The sequence below is a fragment of the Rhodnius prolixus genome, unplaced genomic scaffold (assembly GCF_049639745.1).
Source record: "Rhodnius prolixus isolate KJV_2025 unplaced genomic scaffold, Rpr scaffold_13, whole genome shotgun sequence".
Taxonomy (NCBI): Eukaryota; Metazoa; Arthropoda; class Insecta; order Hemiptera; family Reduviidae; genus Rhodnius; species Rhodnius prolixus.
The window spans coordinates 6,137,163-6,158,152 of record NW_027411583.1 but is presented as its reverse complement, the minus strand read 5'-3'; the positions used below and the strand labels follow the sequence as shown (position 1 = coordinate 6,158,152).

The 20,990-nt window shown below is 35.4% G+C and overlaps 1 protein-coding gene across 14 annotated transcripts in view; it reads left to right on the top strand.

Annotated features, from left to right (window-relative positions):
* LOC141448011 (C3 and PZP-like alpha-2-macroglobulin domain-containing protein 8) overlaps window positions 1–20,990 on the top strand; it is a 413,880-nt gene that overhangs the window by 353,930 nt on the left and 38,960 nt on the right. For all 14 annotated transcript variants that reach the window (XM_074116013.1, XM_074116012.1, XM_074116011.1 and 11 more), the window contains 2 exons: window positions 3,586–3,714; window positions 10,157–10,332. In XM_074116013.1, coding sequence (XP_073972114.1) covers window positions 3,586–3,714; window positions 10,157–10,332 — 305 coding nt within the window. The remainder of the gene's footprint in view (window positions 1–3,585; window positions 3,715–10,156; window positions 10,333–20,990) is intronic.

Below are 20,990 nucleotides of genomic sequence, written 5' to 3'. Positions count from 1 at the left end.
AACTTTAAGCAAACTGATAGTAATCGTGTAGATTTCTGTTTTTGAGGTTTTTCCAGAAATATGTCCACGTTTTGAAGTCCTTTAGGCTTCCGTAAGTCCCATGACCTCTAAACTTGTGGGGTTTCTACTTCCGCATAACCTCTTTATTTTGAATCCTAGTTCTACATTCTTTTATTTTTTCTCTCCTAAATGTGGAAGGCGATCTTCACAGCACTTCCCAGGATTACTCTGCTGTAGAAGAAGCTCGATTGTGTTAGATCAGGGGTCCCCAAACTACGGCCCCTCGCCGCCCTTCCAGAAGGGGCATCTCTTTCATTGGTAGTCAGTGAGAGGAGCACTATATGTGGCGGTGCAGTACTACTTCCGATGACGCGGGACAGACGCGTCACGGCTCCGATAGCAGTTTAAAATAACAGCAGAAGTAGGAAGAAAGGCAAAGCACTATAACTAAACCGGACATTGACCATCTCATTAGCCAAAAACAGGCCCATAGTTCCCACAGAAATACTGGGCAGTTTGATGATTTAAATTTACTTGTTCTTTATTTTAAATATTCTATTTTTTCCCGTTTTGTTTTGTTTTTTTTCTTTAAAATAGTTTTTTTTTAAAGTCTGGTCCTCCAACGGTCTGAGGGACAGTGAACTGGCGCCCTGGGTAGAAAGTTTGGGAACCCCCGTGTTAGACTGTTCTGTCAATGCGCATAGTCCAGTCGAAGGAAAGCTATACTTATCGCAATCTAAATTGAGGTTCATATTGGTTATAAGGCACCCTAACGGGTAAATTAAATTATTATATCACGCCCTTGTGGATACGCAAAGAGCAAAGGGTTGGCTACAAGCAATAAATACCCTTCCTTGTAAAGTACAAATCTACATTTCCTCACAGCGTAACCATTCTTAAGGTCGCCATCAAACAATTACACTTCAAAAAATTGCGCATTATCCTTGACTGTATCCAGAAGAACTTTTTGGTGGACCTTACTGTCAAGCGACACCGGCTGACGTTCAGTGACCTTATTCACACCTCCTCCAATCTATAAAAAGTCTTTTAGCTTGGTCATAAGTTCCTAAGGTTTTTAATTTTGTAGTCATTAGTAGAGTTTTAATTCAGTTGGTCAGTCATAAATAAATCAGGCATGTTGTTGCATGATAGCAGGATCTGTGGTGACTTTTCTTTGTACCAATATATCTTGACTGGCCCAATCTGCAACAGTCACTACGCTTTAAAGGACTCTGTATCCTTTAAGGCATCCTTCTTGGACCTCCAAGATCTGTTGGTATAGCTTGGCCAAAAGTGATGTGTCTCATGAAATGCACTAGCACCACATCCACCCACGTAATTTGCAGAATGAGACAAAGTCTCGAAAATACAACCGACCTAGCTGTATGCACTTTCTTCTTCAGCACGTGCCGATGATAAGCTCTCGTCCGAATCACCTGTACCTGAATGTGAAACAGGAAGTCTACAGTTCGTCCAAAAAGACAAGGTGACCTTGGGCACTCAGTTGATAGTTCCTTGTCTACGTATAAGTAGTTCTTTTGTTTGTCTCTAAAATCTGCCGAACACTCCCTGGAGCTTCCACTCCTTTGTGCGCTCTTGACACCCCAGTAGTACTGGGCCAGTACCCTTGGCTTCTCGAGATTTGCCGTTGGGAGCCTTGTGTTCATCTCTTCCACGGCGCTGTTTACCGTTTTCTATTTGTCTGAAAATAGCTCCACATGTTAACTTCATGTCAGTATTATCTTAATTATTATGTGAAACAACAAATTTTATTTTAAAGTCTAAAAAATATAGAATATGTATATACCTATCTACATTTGGAGGGGGACAGCGATTGAAGTGTTTTAGGATTTGGCGAGAAGTTTTGGAAACTAGTCGACACAGTTTACTTCAAAAACAAAGTTTCCGTGTGAGTAGGTAGATTGTGAGGGGAGTAATGGAACACTAATAGAAGGCCAAGAGAGGGTGGAAAATTCTTGGCTGTTGACGCTGCGACCCCTATTTGTCAGATCCCTTCTGTTGCATACCCTCTCACAGTAGGCTTCCCTATATCCCAATCCTTTCTTCGTCAAAACTCTCTTCTATCATCTCACGAGACCACCCTCCTCTGCACAGAGTTAGTTCTACAACTCCTGCTGACTTACTTGTTCGCTGTTGCTGCCTTACTTCCCAAAACCAACTTTAGTTTGATAACTTCCAGCTGGCAAGAAAGATGTCTAGTTTGAGTTGGGAGTAAGACAGATACTTTCTCGCTGTTTCTCTCCTCCTCTCTTTCAGTTTTCTCTTTGATCTTAACTAGGTACAATATTCATTCCCTATCTTACAGCCAGTACACAACATCCCTCCTCGTTTATCCAAATCCACCTTAAGTTTAACGATTGCCAACAAATTTAATATGCAAATGTAGAAGTGTTGCCATATCTATCGCCTCTCCCTCTCACCCTTCCTCCTGTTTCTTAAAACGCTCTTTTACTTTTGAGATCTCATCGGATCTACTCGTGTTATGTCTCCTGAGCTTTTTTAAAAAAAATAGCTAGTTCAAATTTGATATTTCGTTTAGACTTGGACGGCTTCAATTAATAAGATTGTTGCCAAAATTCGATCAACTTTTTTTTAAAAAATTTTAAACTGTAATATTTCTTGAAAGCGACTTGAAGCGAAAGTTAAATATATACTTTTTGTTGGTTATTGGTCACATTGAACACAGATGTTACATGCCAGTCAGCTGTCCAGCCCAATTTAGGATGTGTGTTTTGGGCAAGTGTTAGGGGTTTTTAGCGAAAAGTCTAGCTTACCCATCATAGAAACTGACTCACACGTATCCCTTAGTGTTCTTACGGCCGCTTTTGACCAATAATCACTGATATTTAAGAAATTCCCCAGAAGATCTTTAGGGTAACGTTGGATTTGGTTTTGTAGTCACTCCCATTACAAAGTAACTTAACAAAGGCAAGTACGCTGTCGTGAGTTTGGTACTCACATCATTCCAAAAGAAACCTAGTCGAGACAAGTTGAGCTAACAACGATTTCTGATCTTCAAGAATTAAAGCAACGTATCTGTGGTGATATAATGTTTTATCTGGAAGATGGCAAATTAGGAAATCTGAGTGAATGATTGTTATGGCATTCATAAATAAACGTGATAATCATGATATATATTATGAACATGACAATACATATTATTCTTATATTAATAGAAGAATTAGGTTAATCAGTAGAATCAATTTTGAAAATATTACAATAATAAATATAATTTAAATCTACGAGTATCTTAAGAAAATTTAAAAAAAAAGAACTATGATAATTATTCGGTAAGCTCTTACTTCCGGTATAGTAGATATTCTTTCATTTTTTTTAATTTTAGGACTAGTTTTATGTTTCTCATTACAGAGATGTTAGTTCTACGCATTCTCAGAGGATCTAAAGAAACCATACTATATCCTTCCAAAAATCAATTTCCTTAGAATCTGTTCAGAAATATTGATTGGCACTTGCTCATTGTTGCTTTATTTCTCATTGACCTGGTAAATAAAAAAAACTGATTTAGTTCTTTAGATTAATCTGTAATTTACTCTTGTCACCTAGGCTGAACTGGTGTCTGTTGGGGGGAAAGAGATTGACAGTCACTACGTCCTGGCCAGAGAACCTGTCTACAAGTGGAATTCAACATCAGCTTGCTATCTGCTTGTTGAAGGCCTTCAGGCACCATTAAAGGTAAATCTTGAAACAAAGACAAAGCACTGGAATAAAGCAGTAGTTTAAAGTCAAAAACATGGTTACTTATTTAAACTATTTTACATTAGTGATTATTGCTTTCCTCTTCAGTTTTAAGCGTAGTTTGATCTGAAAATTTTATCTGTTATCTATAAACAATAAATCTGTAATCAATTGATGATGCATGATGGGAAATTTAGAAGAATGGTTTATTTTCAAAGTTCAAAGTTTTCTAAACTAGTGATAAAATTTTGAGAGGAGATGGTGTTTAATGTTGTAATAATGAACAATATTTCCATGCTTTAATTATGTAATTATTCCAAGGATCTATGTACAAACATGGGACGGTGATGGGGTAACGTCGTAGCTTAATGATATATTCCCTGACCAAACCGCAAAAATAAATTATTCAAAGAGTTCCATTCGCTATCTAAAGCCCCCTCCAGATAGGGTCTCAGTTCAAAGCTAATCCTGAGCCAGCTTAAGAGTTGTATGCTACCACCCTAGAAACCTTAATCTACAATTAGTTCCTGCTATATCTCTTCGAGACATTATCACACAGACACTTAAGGAGCTGTTAGTGTGAGGGTTATTTGTTAGGGATTCTCATAACATCAGATAATCCCCGTTGAAGCGGCAAATTCACTTCTCCATTAAAGAATTTCAGCTGCTAACTAATCCACAGCTGGTTAAATTGAATTACGAAAATAATAACCAAATAACCGTGGATATATCAACATTTAACCACCATATAATTTCAATGTTACCAATTTTCAGTATTAGTGTAGATAATTATCAATTATTAGAACCACTAAATTACAGGATTATCGCATTAAGCAGAGATTAATCACGTGATTTACATCATCAGATTGGAATATGTTTACTCGTTACTCAGACTGAGTAGATGGTGACCTGGAGTAAGTAATAAGGATCTCGTTGGGTTGAATCAATTAGCCGATAATCCTATCACGAAGCTTGGATAATTTGTAACCAATGACCCTAATCAGTTTTATTGATTAAAGTTGGCTGTTAAACTTTTCAAATAAATTTTTCAAAAAAATATTTTCTTTATACTAAAACTGTTGAGAGGATAACTCGATGAACAGATTTCATTGGCTCTCTGAACATTCTGTGGGAGTCTTTAAAATTATTACTATTATTATTATTACTTGGGAAATTGCTGTGGTCTCTGGTGTTGGACAACACTGTCCATCACCGGATTGTGAGCTATAAGAAGCTCCCCTAGGAAGGGAAAATCTAAGAGCCAGTAGTTGGAATCAAACCTGGGGATTTCCGCATTGGAATCTAAATATTACTTTTATTATTTTTTTTCATTTTAAATTCTAGACATCCTAGATGTAATAACAATGAATGGATTACCTACCAGCCAAGAAAATTATTATTGTTTTCCGGGAATTCGAGGATAATACAATAAGTGTTTAAGATCATCTTTTTTTCCCCCTCCCGTTTAGACGGATGTAAATATTTCGGTCCAATCCTAGGGTTGTTATTCTGATGTGGAAGTTTTCTAATTGGAACTATGCCAATTGCCTAAAGTACAAATTGGCACTATCCGAGTAGTCCCACTTCTTGTAGTCTCTTTATTTGTATTCCAGTTCTGCATACATTTGTATTTTCTCTCCGGAAACTTGAAAGAGAGTTAGAGTTCAGGACAGCTATTTTCGCCCACCATTACTGTCCGCCGGATTTTCTTCTCTTAAATTTCGTAAGAAGCATTATTGTAATCATGTAGTAGCTTTTCAATTCTAGGTTTTAAAAGTAAATACAAGTTTTTCTGTGTCCTCTGAGTTGTAGAAAGTGGAATAAGTTACGAGTCCGCCTGAGTTGTGAGTCAGTCACTATACGTATATTGTGGTACAGAGCAACTCAAAAAAGAAAAAGAATTATAAAGTGATCAAATTTGACGGCTTCTTTTTCTACAATAACTTTTTTTTTATTATCTCGAGTCGACACTAACAAATTTAATGTTTCAATAAAATTTAATTACGCTGAATAGTGATAAGAGAATTGGTTATTTTTACGATAAAAAAATACTTATTTTATTTTAAAGCTAGCAGAGGCAAAACTGGCACACACAGGCGAGTGTAGTTTACATGGGTGGATCTAATTCGAATCACTGGTCTGTCACTTGAATTATTTAAGGTGTCTTGAGCAGACACAGGGCATGTGACGTCATCAACGACTAAGCAGACCGTTAATTTTGTTAAAGCATGCAAATTTCTTCATACTTCTTTTTTTTGCTTGTAAATTTTAGTTTTATTTTTAAATTTTATTTAATATTATAATATTTATTTACTTTTATTATTAACAATTTAAATTTATTGACAAGAAAATTTGTGTAAGGAGAAATTAGTTCATGGTTTTATAGGTATTTTTAAAACTTACCTAGGTACCTTATGTTACTTTCTCGGGGAGGAAAAACCAAGGCCTCTGAGCTTACCCAAGAGTCGCTCTCCAGCATTAAGAGTCTGATTAAAAGGACAGGTCTGGAGGGTGAGCTTTAAAGTGAGGGGAGCCACAATAGATCCAAAGGGGTCGCAGTGGCCTTGAGGCCGCCCTAATTTAATCTAATCTAATCTAGGTACCTTAAGGATTGGAATATAATCTATTGTACTGATCGGCAGGAGTGCCTTTAGCCTAGGCCATTCCAAGCAGGAATTCATTGCTTTTCTCCCCTCTTTCTCTCTTTGTGTGTGTGTGTGTGAAGTTTCTCCCTTTGTCTTCGTACAATGTGTAATGGTTAGAAAAAGAAGTAAACATTTTACAGTCATATATGATGCTTGTTATCTCCTAACCTGAATACGAATTTCAAAAGCCGGTAAAAGAAAGCCTCTAAACGCTGCCGAAAGAAAGGTCCTCCTTGCAAATTTCTGGTGCAGTACTTGGTGGAGAGGATTGAAGACGCCAGATCAATCAAAAGCTATATGAGCTTTTATTTAGTTTAGTAGACGTAATCAAATTTGTTAAATTGAAATAACTTATTAAGAATTCACATTTATGAGTTTTTCACAGTTTATATCCTTAGTTACATAAAAGTTTCGAGTTTATGGCTGAAAAACCAAAAAAAAAAACAGCTCTAGTGGATTAAATTTCTTTATTTATACGGTGAAAACACTTTGAAGTTTTAATACGTGCAGTAAATCCGCTTTTCTCACTCTTTTCGCTTGTTTTAAACTTTCATGCAGTCCCACTTAGACTGTTTGGTCAAAGAGAATGAAATGTTAAATGATTTCATAATGAGCCGCAAAAGCATTGCCCGGAAAATGGTGCGCTACTCTTGAGCTTTGTATATTGTGAACGTATGGGGGGGGGGCTGTGCATTACCCGTTGTAAATTATTAGTCAAAGTAAGTACATATCACAGGATGTCTAAAAGAGACTTTGTCAATAGGGAAAATTTAGGAGTAGAAATGTTGTGTGTTTTAAGTTTAAATTGAGTTCCATCTTTGCCAAGGCTTCTGGTGTTCAATCTTTGACACGAGGTTCGTTTTTCTTTCTTTTCTTTAACAAGGTAGTTTAGCTCTGTGATCAAATTGATCACTTTTGCTCCCACGAGATGAAACTCCTCATTTCATATACCCCGAAAGATGATAAGACATCCAGGATTTTGTTGGTAACTTCTTGCAAAAGGTGCCAGAAATTAGGAATAACAGTTCAGCGCCCCCATCTCAAACTCTAGCTTAGTTTATCTTCGGGTTGCTTAACCCAAATAGTTGCAAAGATAATTCCTTCTCTACAAGTTAAACATTTTATTGATAAGTTGTCGCTTAACTGAACATATTTTTATGTACATAGATATGCTAGTACATATTTTTTTAAATTTTCCTTTAAATGTTTTATTCTTGTATTTAAAAACAGTGCTAATTTAAAGTACTCATTTTAAAGATATAAAATTTTAATTTCTCTTTTTCTGTTATGATATTTTATAAAGTTTACATATAATAATGTAAACCTTCATTAAAATTACTACACTCTACGAACCATGATATTATAATTTAAATTTGAAATTCTCTGCATAAATACTGAAGGTTTATACTAAATATAAACATCACACAAGACTCCGGGAGAGGGACTTAAATTTAATCAATAACAACAACTAAGATTCCCAGGATTCTAGATGAGAAAATATTTATAGTCCAGGATTCAACATGTTAATGAACAGAGTTTCAACTTGGATAATTAATTTTATAGCAGCGTTAAAAGCCAGGCAGGCACTGAGAGTGAGCAGATCCCTAGGGGTTTCATTAAATTGGGATATTGTTTTTTTACTTATATTGAGAACAAAGTTAATTACATCCAATTATTATTTGTTGAGATGAAATCTAATTTCTCTGATCAATAGAGAAATATTGCGATTGGATCCCAATTTTCCTTATTATTTACCTCTAAATAATGAACAATTAACTTACACTTTCAATTCCGTTATTGAGGAAATGTGAATTAAAATTGTAGGGCTTCTCTGGACCCTCCGCAATTAGCTACTTGGAATTGTTTATTGTAGAAAATAACATTTAGTTCTAGTTAGCGTTTTCTTTCTGGAAGAAGTACTTTGTTCCTTTGAATCAAGGGAAAACGTCAAAGCACTATGTTGGTGTCTTTCGGTAAAATATTATCAGGAAATAGGTAAATTAAGAGAAAATCGGTATGAAGTAATATAAATATAAATATTTATTGTTTAAATTTTTATCTGTGCACATTCTAAGTTACAAGAATCTTTCATTATGTAATAAATTTAATTTGAAATCGATGTGAGTGTTCGAATTTTTTACATATGTCATCATCACTCCTTACATAGCCAAAATTGTGACTTTTTTTTCCTCCCCTGAGACTTTCACCGTTTAGAAGTGGACTAGCCACTTCTTCAGTGATCTTGGCGTCCCTGCGTCTACCCCAGTCAAACAGCACATTGATCCACCTCACTCAATACACCTGCAGTAATTTATATGTGCAACCATGTGGTATTTTTTTTTTTTTTTGTTGCGTTTGTGGCCAAAAGGCTAGAGCTTAAAGCACACAGATATAAGAGCCGCCTGCATTCTATGCACAAACATTAGGGTGCCAGTATAGATAATTTAGGAAGCAATATAGATTTAGCTTATAAGGTATTTATTTTTACAATCTACTTGTTTTTTTGATGGAAACAAAATAATGAGCAACTTAAAAGACTTGTCTTTAATCAACGACATTGTCCAGCACACTATATGGGCCCTGTTCTCACTATGCAGAGATCGCCAATGAGATTAGCCTCTACGGCATTAGCCTAATAATGGATTCTCTAGAATGATTTAATGTCCATTTTAACCCAAAAATTTGCATTTAATGTAATCATGAGTGATGAAGAGTTAGTGGTATAAGCTCTCTTCTAAGTGTCACTTAAGTGATGTAATATGGTGCCACAAACGCCTGCATAACATTAATACGGAAATATGGAAGTAAATTTCTAAATTTAAAGAATATTCAGATGAGCGGAAGTGCTATTTGACTGAATAAATTTTGGTAAATTTCATAATTAGCAGGAAGAGAAAAATAATTCTAGTGTTCCCACCAGATAGCTCTGTTAAGAAGTTATAATAAATATTATTCCCTCAGGAAATGGTTAGTTCTATTGGAGTTTATAATTAATTAAATGGAAAAAAACTTTTTCTTATCTTCAGGTGGTATTTAAGAGACTTGATTCCAAACAAACTGAGTAAATTAATTCAACTGACAACATTCCAAGTATTTATATTTTTCTTAAAACTTAGTACCAGCATGGTACATTATAATTAAATAATGTTATAATGTCCTTTATTATATTTCTCGTTCTATTATGTAGTTTAGCTTGAACTAAAACTTTTAGAAAAATATATTGCTATCTAATAATTGAATTATCTTTTCAGTGAATTCTAGACTTTCTTAATTCTGAAAATCTTTTCTTTTACTCGTAATAACATCATAAATAAATTGTCAAAGGTAAAAAACAATTATTTGATGATAAAACATATTGATTTATTTGTATGTGAGGGATCTGTATGTTAACGATGTATTTAAGATTTTGAATTGTACATTTTTATTTTCCATTTTCTGTACCGTCTAGATTTGGGCATCTTATGTGTTGATAAGTTGGATGAAGCGTTTGCGAGACGCTTTTTTGTTCCAAAATTGCTTATCACAGGCCCTTGTACTTACTTATAAAAGTAAACTTAACTAAAAACAAGTTACTTTGTAGACAAAAATCTTTGAAAGGGTTCTGTCTCTCAGGTATCTCGTAAGTTCCTGACTTTTCAGGAATCCCAAAGAGTCCGTGAGTGCTCTCATAAAATTACTTTTACAGCTAAACAAGTTTCTTGCATTTACGATCCCATTGCCTGTCTATTTATTTTTACAACAATGCTGTTTTTCTTTAGCATTTATAGTATAATGATCTTTTCATCTTGTTACAGCCAGGCGATGAAGCTCATGCAGTAATCCTATCTTCTTGTCCTTGCGATCGAGATCTTCACTACTTGGTCACCACACAAGGTCATGTCACCTTCTGGAATGAAAAGAAAATCTCAGCAGTTGATCTACCGCCGGAAGTCAACATCAATGGTGCTTCCGTTTGCAGATTTAATTTTACGTAAGTTCAAAGATTTTGTCCACCTTTTTAACCAAACAGTTTGTTTTTTCATATGACAAAGTTTTTTTCTTAATTTGATTTACCAACTAAAATTAATTTGCCGTCTTGAGGCTCGTAAAGCTAAGGTGTATTGTGGTACTGGGTTCGATTCTCGGTCCCAGGCCTTGGATTTTATTTAATGGTTAATGAAAGAATTCATTGTAAAGTATGTTTGCTAGTTACTTCCATCCACGACACCAAATTTGGTAGTTGGACGTAAAGCCCAATACTCGTATATATATATATATATAGGGAACCCTCAAATAATTTCTAATGAAAACTCTGAATTACATTTTCTTATTTGGCGAATGCAAAGAAGTAAAAAACATGGAAGAATAATTTATTGGGCATATCAAAGTTGGACAATCTCATAAAAGAGTTTTCCGTCACAGTTCACACAGTATGAGATTTGCAGGGAAAAAAAAGAAAAAAAAAATGAAAGTGAAACAAACACATAAAGCTTTGTAAAGCGTTCTCGTAAAATACTTAATTACCGGTTTTAATAAACATGAAGGTTATATAAAGCTTTGCACACTTTGCCCTCCTTCCTTCAACTCGTGAATAAAGGCATACATACGTACAGCATACCTAATGTGTATATGCTCGAATGAAACCACATTAATAATAAACCTTTAAAAAGTTGGACCTTCTCTTTTATTTCTCTCTTAAGCTTGATGAATACTTTACACAACTACCTACATCAAGTTAGCTGAAGAATGTTTTTTTATTTTTTTGGTAGTGAAGAGTTGGATTGTCGGGAAAGAATAGTAAGCATTCTTTTTTACTTTGCCGAGGTTCGATTCGTTTATTCAATCATTTTCAGGGCTACAAACATGAATGATATTCAAATAATTAAAAGTAATTTTTATACACTCCTGTGAAAAAGTATAAACTCAAGATGAAAAAATCTTTACTTACCGTTTTAAAGCTTCTATTCTGAATTTATTTAACTTAATATAATACCTTGAAAAGTTTGCATGATTTGTGACAATTTTATTGTTAGTCAGATTACATTGCCTGGATTAGCTAGAAAATGTAACAAAATAGTAAAAACAGATGTGAAAAATTATAAACTCAAAATGTTTTAAGTGAGAATACCTTTTAATAATTAGATCTTCCCCTACGTTTTTTAATTACCTCCAACAGCCTTCTGGGAACACTTTTTACCAAGTTTATCAAAATGTCCTCTGGGATGTTTTCCCAAGCTTGGGTGATCCTTTCTTTGAGTTCTTTGACATATTGAATCTCTGGCTTCTGAATGTCCCTTGCCATGAGCCCCCAAAAATTTCCAATAGGGTTAAAATCTGGACTAACAGCCGACCAATTCAAAATATTGGGCCCGAAATCCTCAAACCACTGTTTTGTGGACCTTGCTTTGTGTATCGGTGCATTATCTTGTTGGAAAATTATCTCTTCTTCTTCTAGTAATGTAATAGAAGGCAAAAGAAACTCTTCCAACACTTTTTGATAACTAGTTGCATTCATTTTGCCAGTGATGAATGCAATTTGAGACTTGCCCTTTTCATTGAAAGCAGCCCAAACCATCACTCCACCAACCCAATGTGACCTTCGAGAGAATTTTTTTTTTCCTTTCTTATGTCGTGCCAGTAATAGTTGAAATCGTCTCGGGGCCATCAAGATTAAACATTTTTTCGTCACTGAAAATCACCCTGGACCAAATTTCGCTTTTTTGGATGTGTTTTTCAGCAAACTGCAAGCGCCGTTGTAAATGGTGTTTTTTAAGCTGCAGTTTTCTTTTAATTTTACGATATTTTAAATACCTGGTTTCAGCTATCCACTTCCGTATTAAGCTTGGCATCACACTCTAGGTTGAATCGCTTCACAATCTGAGCAGAAGAAGCACCAGTTTTTTGAAATTTCTCTAAAAACGGCGCGTTTCACATAACTGGAAAATCTTGGAGGCCTTCCAGCTCTTTTATTTTTTGCATAATTTTCTTGGCCTAACTTTAAAAAGTTTTTAATCACACCTTGGGAGCGGTTTAAATTACTAGCGATTTGCCTTTGTGTCATGCCGACTCTTTTTAAGTCGATTATTCTTTGTTGTTCAGTTTCACTTAATTTTATCTAGTGAGTTTATACTTTTTCACAGGACTGTATATACATTTTGGTAAGGAATTTAACCAATTATTTTTTGACCAACTCCCAATCTGTTAATTTCGAAGGGGTCGAGGACAAAAAAACATTTTTTTTTTGTATAAAGTTGGGTATTTCCTATTTTTTTATGGAATATAAGTTCTTGGTGCTGTTTTCCGCTTTTCATTTTTATTAGAATTCCTCTACAACTACCTTTTCTCTCGTCATAATTATGTCAGTGCAATCTGTACTGTGGAAATAATGAGGTTTAAAGCAAAGAATTCCATTTAGCTACATGGAAAAAGAAATTACTAATCGAGAAAATATTGAAAGTTCGTTAAGAGAGTGTAGGTTGTGTAAATCTTATAAGAGTACGTCGCAGAAGTGTGCGAAGAAAGTGGAAAAAGAAGAGAGAAAAATTAAGGAAAATATATTGCGCACAGTAGAGTGGTAACGTTCTGGGTTGTTTTCTGTCCCATGGGTACAGTGTGACGTAGTTTAATTAGGCAGCTTTCCAGTGAGGAACTTTTTGGCTGAGAGTGTCCGTCCCATTCGACGCTGGTTTTCACTTCCATTTCTAATTACTGGCCGACACACACATACTCACACTCAAACACTCCCCAAAACCAACACAAACATCAACTTTCCCAAGCTGATTCTGGGAGTGGAGGATACGACTGTAGACCCTAGTTATGGTATACCATAACCACATGGGAGTTCTCCCATACAGTCTAACCAACCAGTCGTTCTCTTTCTTCTTCCTTCATAGGAAAGGAGGGTATCTCAGCCGCCTCCTCCTCCTCCACACACCCCCAAACTACCACCTCACTTTTAGATCATCACTCGCAATTTCCCTGTAAGAGTTTTCTAGGCCGTATCTATAAATCGCTTTCATACTGTGTGTCCAATTTTTGGCGACCCGCCCTTGGCTGGCTGACTTTCCAAATCCGTTGTGTCCGATGTGATACTCCTTTCTGGGCTGTTATTGTCCCCAGTGTTTATACTGACCCGCCTGCCGCCGCACAGCTTGTTTAGGAAGGATCCTTTTTGTCCTCCCATCGCTTAGGGCCATTTGTTAGTGAGTTAACAGTTTGTCTCCCATTGGGCTATAAATTTGTTACCGGCTAAACGTCTAACCAGTTATCATACTATCTACAGGAAGTTTCTATTCCCTAATGCCATCTGCATTGTAACCAACATATGTATTTGAATTATTTTACGCTGATTGTAATATTCCACCTGTAAGACTTATTATCCTCACGTTTATTAACAATGTGTAATATCCTATCATTAAAATTTGCGACATATGTATATCTCCGAAGTACATGTTATTTTCATTTATTGTCGTGTGAAAAACCACACAAACTACAGAATTCACCGCACATTGCAATAGTTGATCCAATTTTCTTTAAGCATGTTGGACGTTTCAGACACCACTGATTTCGTCCTACACCACTTGTAAGTCTCTGAAGTAAATTTGTGCTTCTTGGGCCCAGCAAACCTTACAAGTTGCAACGGCCGAACATACAACTTATTTATTATCGTGAGCATTCCATGAAGTGGTTTTCATTCATTTGTTTTAGTCTGGTTTTCTTAGGTTTTAATGTTACTCCTAGATGAATATATAGGTTTCGTGACCGTAAATTGTTAAACTTAGGATTCAAGATTGGCCAGGAATCGGTCAAATAAAAAACAAACTCGTCTTCTTGCCAACGTTTCGACAAATATATTGTCCTCTTCAGGGCGTGGCTATGCGGGTTGGTTGAGTTACAGAAACTGTAGCCACGCCCTCAAGAGGCTAATATATTTGTCGAAACGTTGGCAAGAAGACGAGTTTGTTTTTTATTTGACCGTTTCCTCGCCAATCTTGAATCCTAAGTTACTCCTAGAAATATTGAGTACTGGTTGGAGGTACTAGCTAGACGGATTGGATTACTAAGGTGAGATGTTCCGTGGTTCTCCCCAGATTTTAGAAAGAGCAAAAATGTAAGTGCATTCCCCTTAAAGGTAGTTAATGCAGATGTATATGTATGTATATGTCAAGAGTTAGAAGACTACTATTTAAGCTTAAAAAAAAAAAAATGGCAGACCAGTTAATTGACTTTAACCTAACAATAACTTAAATCAAATTAATAACCACTTTTCCAAAACTAAATCAAAAAGGCAGCTGCAACAAAATGTCTGATTGTAACCAATGAAGAGCATAACCTTCACAGTAGATTCATAACCTTCGTATCAGATAAAAGCCCTACGTGTATGTAGATCTCGGCAATTAGATAAAAAAAAAGGAAGTTTATTTCAAGTCCCACATTCCATTCTATGTACTTCAAAATCCAATTACGAAGAAAAAGAAAAAATAGCAAGTAAGTAAATTTAACTTTCCGATTTTTGAGTTGATCATATTCGTTTCTCTAGCAAACATATATGCATGTACACACCCACACGAAAATATATTAAAAAACAGTTCCTTAATTCTCACGCTAACTCAAAAATAAAGTATTTTTGCTATCTACTCAAAACTAAAATCAGTATGATTGCAGTTCTTCCTTCTTTTTTTCATGAGGGGTAAAAAAAAAGGGAAAAGCAGAATAACTGTTATTTCTACTTGAATTCATTTGTTCTTTCAATAACCAAAATAAACTTTTACTTAACAGTTCATACTATTGTGAAGACTAACGCCAACATGTGTTCAAGAGTTAAACAGAGTGACTTTGTTATTACAGTAGCTAGTATAGTTCATGCTATACATAACAGGTTGTGTATAATGTTTAGAGAACAGTGTATACACGCCATCCATAACAAGAACATATGGGACTTTACTGTTAGGGCAGCCCACATGATTTGTCCTTTGTGACCATCTGTAATCAACATGTCTCCATCATTCTAACATACAGACATATACTATTTCATACACTGACCGCTGCATACATGCACGCTATCGCACACACATTCAACTCTAAAATAAATTTTCTACCCTGTTTATATATTGTGAAAATCTTACAATTGTTTCCGTCATGTTTGTATAAAACAATAAGCACTATTGTTTATAACAATATTGCTTATTGTTTTATTTTGCTACTACCACCAAGATCTGCACCAGCGACGGCTCCAGGCGGGCTATCGCCCAGACCCTTCTGCGCTCATCGCCGCGGCCCTCTTACTCATCAAGACATAATGATGATATAGTAATAAACTTTGTAATCAACAATACTGCAGTCAAGACTACAATAGTGCTTTGTACAATACAAATATTTCTATTAAACTAATGAAATAATTTATTTGATACAGTAATTTATTAAACATAACATCTGAGTTTATTGTAAATAGTAACTTGAATAAATATGTAGAAAATGATTAATGGCAGAGTAAATAAATTCGAATAGTTTATTAATAAATAAATTTAAGAAAAACGTAACCAGTACATATCGGACTCGATACATAACCTCCCTGAATCCTTCCCGTATTCTTAATTTGGGGGTTAAAATATCTTGGGAGGATGTTGCAGGAGGTAAATATTTAGACCAGAGAGTGGTTATGCAGATACTGTCAGCATCTTGCTCTTCTTGCTAGAACAGTGCTAGAGAGCGTTAATTTGGAGAAACCGTCCTCAGAACATTAGGGTGCTGCTGGGCTATACCAATGAGTAGTTAACTCTTTTATCTTTCCAGGCCCCTGGAGAGCCTAGATAGTTATTTGCTCTACCTGGAACTTCCCTAGAAGAGACTGGGTTTCGTCACCTGCTACGTGGTGATTATTATTTAAAATAGCCTGAATGGTAAGTGCCACGATAGCCGAGTGGTTATAGACCCGCAAAGCTAAGATGTATTATTGGTATAGTTATAGTAGGTTCGATTCCCTATCTAGACCTAGGATTTTATTTAATGTTTAATATGAGAAATTTATAGTAAAGTATGTTTTTTAGTCGTCTCCGGCTAATGTGGTAGTTGGACGTAAAGCCCGCCTGAAAAAATTGGCATTACTGTAAGCTGAATGAACAGCATATCTGCCACAAGGAGGTTCACAGTTGACCTACTTTGATCGAAGTGCAGTGAGTCTGGGCTTCCTATGTTTAGTGTTCTCTCGTTACAGATACCACTATTTTCCGGTAGTGAGACTCATAGAAAGAAAAATAGGATCTCATTGATTGACGTAATAATGAATTTCCTTTTTTTTTCTTTTCTATCAAAATCCTTTCATTCTATTGCAATTTCCTGTCTGAATACTAGATATACATTGTTTGAAATTCCAAAAAAGGGAAAGAAATTATAGTTACATATATGCCCGAGGATATGTTCTTAGAAAATTCACTCTGGAAAAGCTTTTTTCTCAACTTCAAAGGATGTCTTGTGTATATAAGATACTCACTCATCTTGAGCGCTGTAGAAGACAGTACTTATAGTAGCGTAACTGTATAAAACTGGCAATTCTTGGAGGCTTTCCTTTCTACATTTCAGTTTTTATGATTTCTTTCATGGTTATTGGATACGTCACATTTATGGAATAAGGAAAATCCTTTTCTTCCTCCATTTTTTTATTCTCAAGAAATATTCATTTGGATTTTTTTGTTTTTTTTTTTTTTGCTTAATGCCTCGTCGTGGTTGGGAGAAGTGGATTAGTCATTTCTGCAGGGATTTTGACGGATATTCCAGCCTAACAACAAAAATAACATCTAACATTCATGCAATATACACAAGGCCTATAAACAGCCGTTGATAATTACTCATCATGAAAACTGTAGCTCACCATCACATTACATACAATGTACACTTTTAAAACGGGCCTAAAAATCAATGAACGAACATAATCACTTAAGGGAGACACTATTTATATTTTTTATTACTTCCTCTTCTAAACAAATCTAATCTAATGATAATTTTGTTCAAATTCAGCTCGTTAGGTGGTGAAATCAGAATTACTAACAACCATTGAAATATTTCAATTTACAAATTATTTCCTAAATAAATAAATAAATAATAAAGTGAAAGTTCTATGGTTGAAGAATTTAGATTATTTAAATTCATTTAGGCAGATAGTTAGACCCGCTTGAAATATAAAGTTTATACAGGGTGACCAGAGTTATATGCTCCACCCACTTTTTTTTTAACGGCGGGAAATTTCGAAAAAATAAAAAACACGTATTTAATCATTTCTAGTCTAGTTTATTTTCAGTGATTGACCCATTTTTTTAAACACCTGTATCTCGAGACACAGCATCTAACTTTTGTTTTTCAAATGGAACGTTATATTTTTTTTACATATTTTTATAGTATTTGAGCTCCTAAAAACAACAAAAAATTTTTTGAAATCGGTTAGATTTTTCAAAAGTTATGGTAATTTAAAATATGAAAAATAAATTTCAGTTTATTGTCAAAATTACGTTATTTTTTTTAAAGAATCTGTTCAAACTGGACACAATCAACGGATAGGCAAGCCAAAGCTATGGACTCCCACGCTCTGCTTGTAGCAGCACTAATGGTGGCAAAGACAAGATCTAGGCAGGCTAGAGTTATTCGACGTTCAGGTTGTATTTTCTACAAACGTTTGGTGTGGAGTTTTAGGAAATCAACTAATCGGCCCATACTTCTACAGAAAGAACTTAACTGGTACAAGGTATCTAACTTTTTTTAACAGACATTTTGCCAGTTCTGCTTGAAGATGTTCCTCTACAACGTCGGCTAGATATGTATTTTCAACAAGATGGTTGCCCGGCACATAATGCGAGAGTTGTTGGAGGTTACCTGAACAGAAATTTCCATGAAAAGTGCTTAGGGTCTCATTGTTCCATCCAATGGCCACCTCGATCTTTGGATTTAACCCCAATGGACTATTTTTTGTGGGATATCTAAAAAGTTACCTTAACCCCGTGGCTTCAGTCCTTGATCTGAAACGTCGAATAACTCTAGCCTGCCTAGATCTTGACTTCACCACTACTTGTAGTGCTGCTACAAGCAGAGCGTGGGAGTCCATAGCTTTGGCTTGCCTATCCGTTGATTGTGTCCAGTTTGAACAGATTCTTTAAAAAAAAATAACGTAATTTTGACAATAAACTGAAATTTATTTTTCATATTTTAAATTACCATAACTTTTGAAAAACCTAACCGATTTCAAAAAATTTTTTTTTGTTGTTTTTAGGAGCTCAAATACTATAAAAATACGCAACAAAAAAAATATAACGTTCCATTTGAAAAACAAAAGTTAGATGCTGTATCTCGAGATACAGCGGTTTAAAAAATGGGTCAATCACTGAAAATAAACTAGACTAAAAATGATTAAATACGTGTTTTTTATTTTTTCGAAATTTCCTGCCGTTAAAAAAAAAGTGGGTGGAGCATATAACTCTGGTCACCCTGTATATGGAAATATACAGCTGTCTGAATTTTTTTAGTTTAGAGACAATATTGTAAAAAAACACTTTATTGGATTCATGGGACATAAATTTCTCGTGGAAATAAGGAGTCTAAAACTTTTAAATAGTTGTAAAAAAAACAAGTTCCTTAGTTGTAAGAAAAAACACAGATAAAACTATACATAAAATTAATATTAGTCTAGAATTTGGACAGTTTGCTAATCATTCTCGAACCTCTGCCTCTGACACATTCCAAACATTAATTTTCTAAAATAATATTAACTGAAATCTCGATTCTGAAACTATCAGATATCAATCACTTAACCATTGATTGTTGTTAAATTTATTAGTACAAAATTAACTAGAGACAGGCTGACAGACTAAGAGAGATGTACTGTGAGTTGTATTATGTAGCTATATATGTGTGTACGAGGGTCGTTTGAAAAGTCTGTGCAAAAATAAAAACTACTTAATTTTTTGGGGTAAACCTTTTTTATTTTTCAACATAGTCTCCTTTTAGGCTTATACACTTCGTCCAACGCTGCTCTAGTTTGTTGATCCCTTCCGAATAATAGGATTTGTCCAAGTCTGAAAAATAGCCATTCGTTTCTGCAATCACCTCCTCGTTTGAATAAAATCTTTTTCCCGCCAGCCATTTCTTCATATTTGGGAACAAATAGTAGTCCGAGGGAGCCAAGTCTGGAGAATAGGGGGGATGTGAAACGAGTTGGAACCCTATTACCATTAATTTTGCGACCACAACTGCTGAGGTGTGAGCTGGTGCGTTGTCGTGATGGAAAAGGACTGTTTTGTGGGCCAATCGTGGGCGTTTTTCTTGCAGCTCGGTTTTCAAACGGTCCAATAACGATGAATAATATGCACCTGTAATAGTTTTACCCTTTTCCAGATAGTCGATGAGGATTATTCCTTGCGAATCCCAAAAGACAGTCGCCATAATCTTTCCGGCCGAAGGAACGGTCTTCGCCTTTTTTGGCGCAGATTCCCCCTTGGTAACACATTGTTTAGATTGTTCTTTGGTCTCAGGAGTGTAGTGATGTATCCATGTTTCATCCACAGTGACGAAACGACGCTTAAAGTCCTGCGGATTCTTCTGGAACAGCTGCAAACCGTCCTTGCAACACTTCACACGATTTCGTTTTTGGTCAAGCGTGAGCAATCGCGGCACCCATCTTGCGGATAGCTTTGTCATGTCCAAATGTTGATGCAAAATATTATGTACCCGTTCATTCGAGATGCCCACAGCACTAGCAATCTCACGCACCTTCACTCTTCTGTCATCCATCACCATATCATGGATTTTATCAATGATTTCTGGAGTAGTAACCTCAACAGGGCGTCCAGAACGTTCAGCGTCACTTGTGCCCATATGGCCACTCCGAAAATTTTGAAACCACTTAAAACTGTTCTAATCGAAGGTGCAGTGTCACCATAATGTTTATCAAGCTTCTCTTTAGTCTCCTGAGGCGTTTTGCCTTTCATAAAGTAGTGTTTAATCAACACACGAAATTCTTTTTCGTCCATTTTTTGAAAATCACTCGCCTTCCTCGATTCAAACGAATGCCAAACACAAAGAAATAGACCGATCTGGCTGAAACTTGGTGTGTGTTCTTCCAAGAGATGCTACTAACTAAACATAACCTCGATACGCGCCAGTAGTGCTATCTCTCTGACTTTGCACGGACTTTTCAAACGACCCTCGTACATATAAATAGATCTGCTCCGAAATTGTAAGGAAAATGTTGCTAATATTTAGAAAGCAGTTACTCCTTAGAAAATTAGATTAAATCCATTACCATAGAAAGTAAATTGGAATATCTATCTTTAAGGAGAATGTAAAACTATTCTAGATTACATTTAAATATTTCAAGTGTAGATAGTTCAAAGGGATAGATAGATGTACATCCTACATAATGTACAGCAATATAGGGGGCTACCTTTCTGATTATACCAGGAAATGAGAGGACGGAAGTGGGAGAATTTTTTATGCTTCTTGTGAAGTTAACTAAGTGTAAACATTTTTAGTATTTCTCTCTCTCTCTCTCTCTGTTTTTTTTCACTTTTCCTCTTTCTTTGTATTAAGCTAAATTATAATGGGGGCCGGAAGTATTAGGGTTTTCTCTCTCCTTAAAGAGAAGCCTTAAAAGCTATTTTATATTAT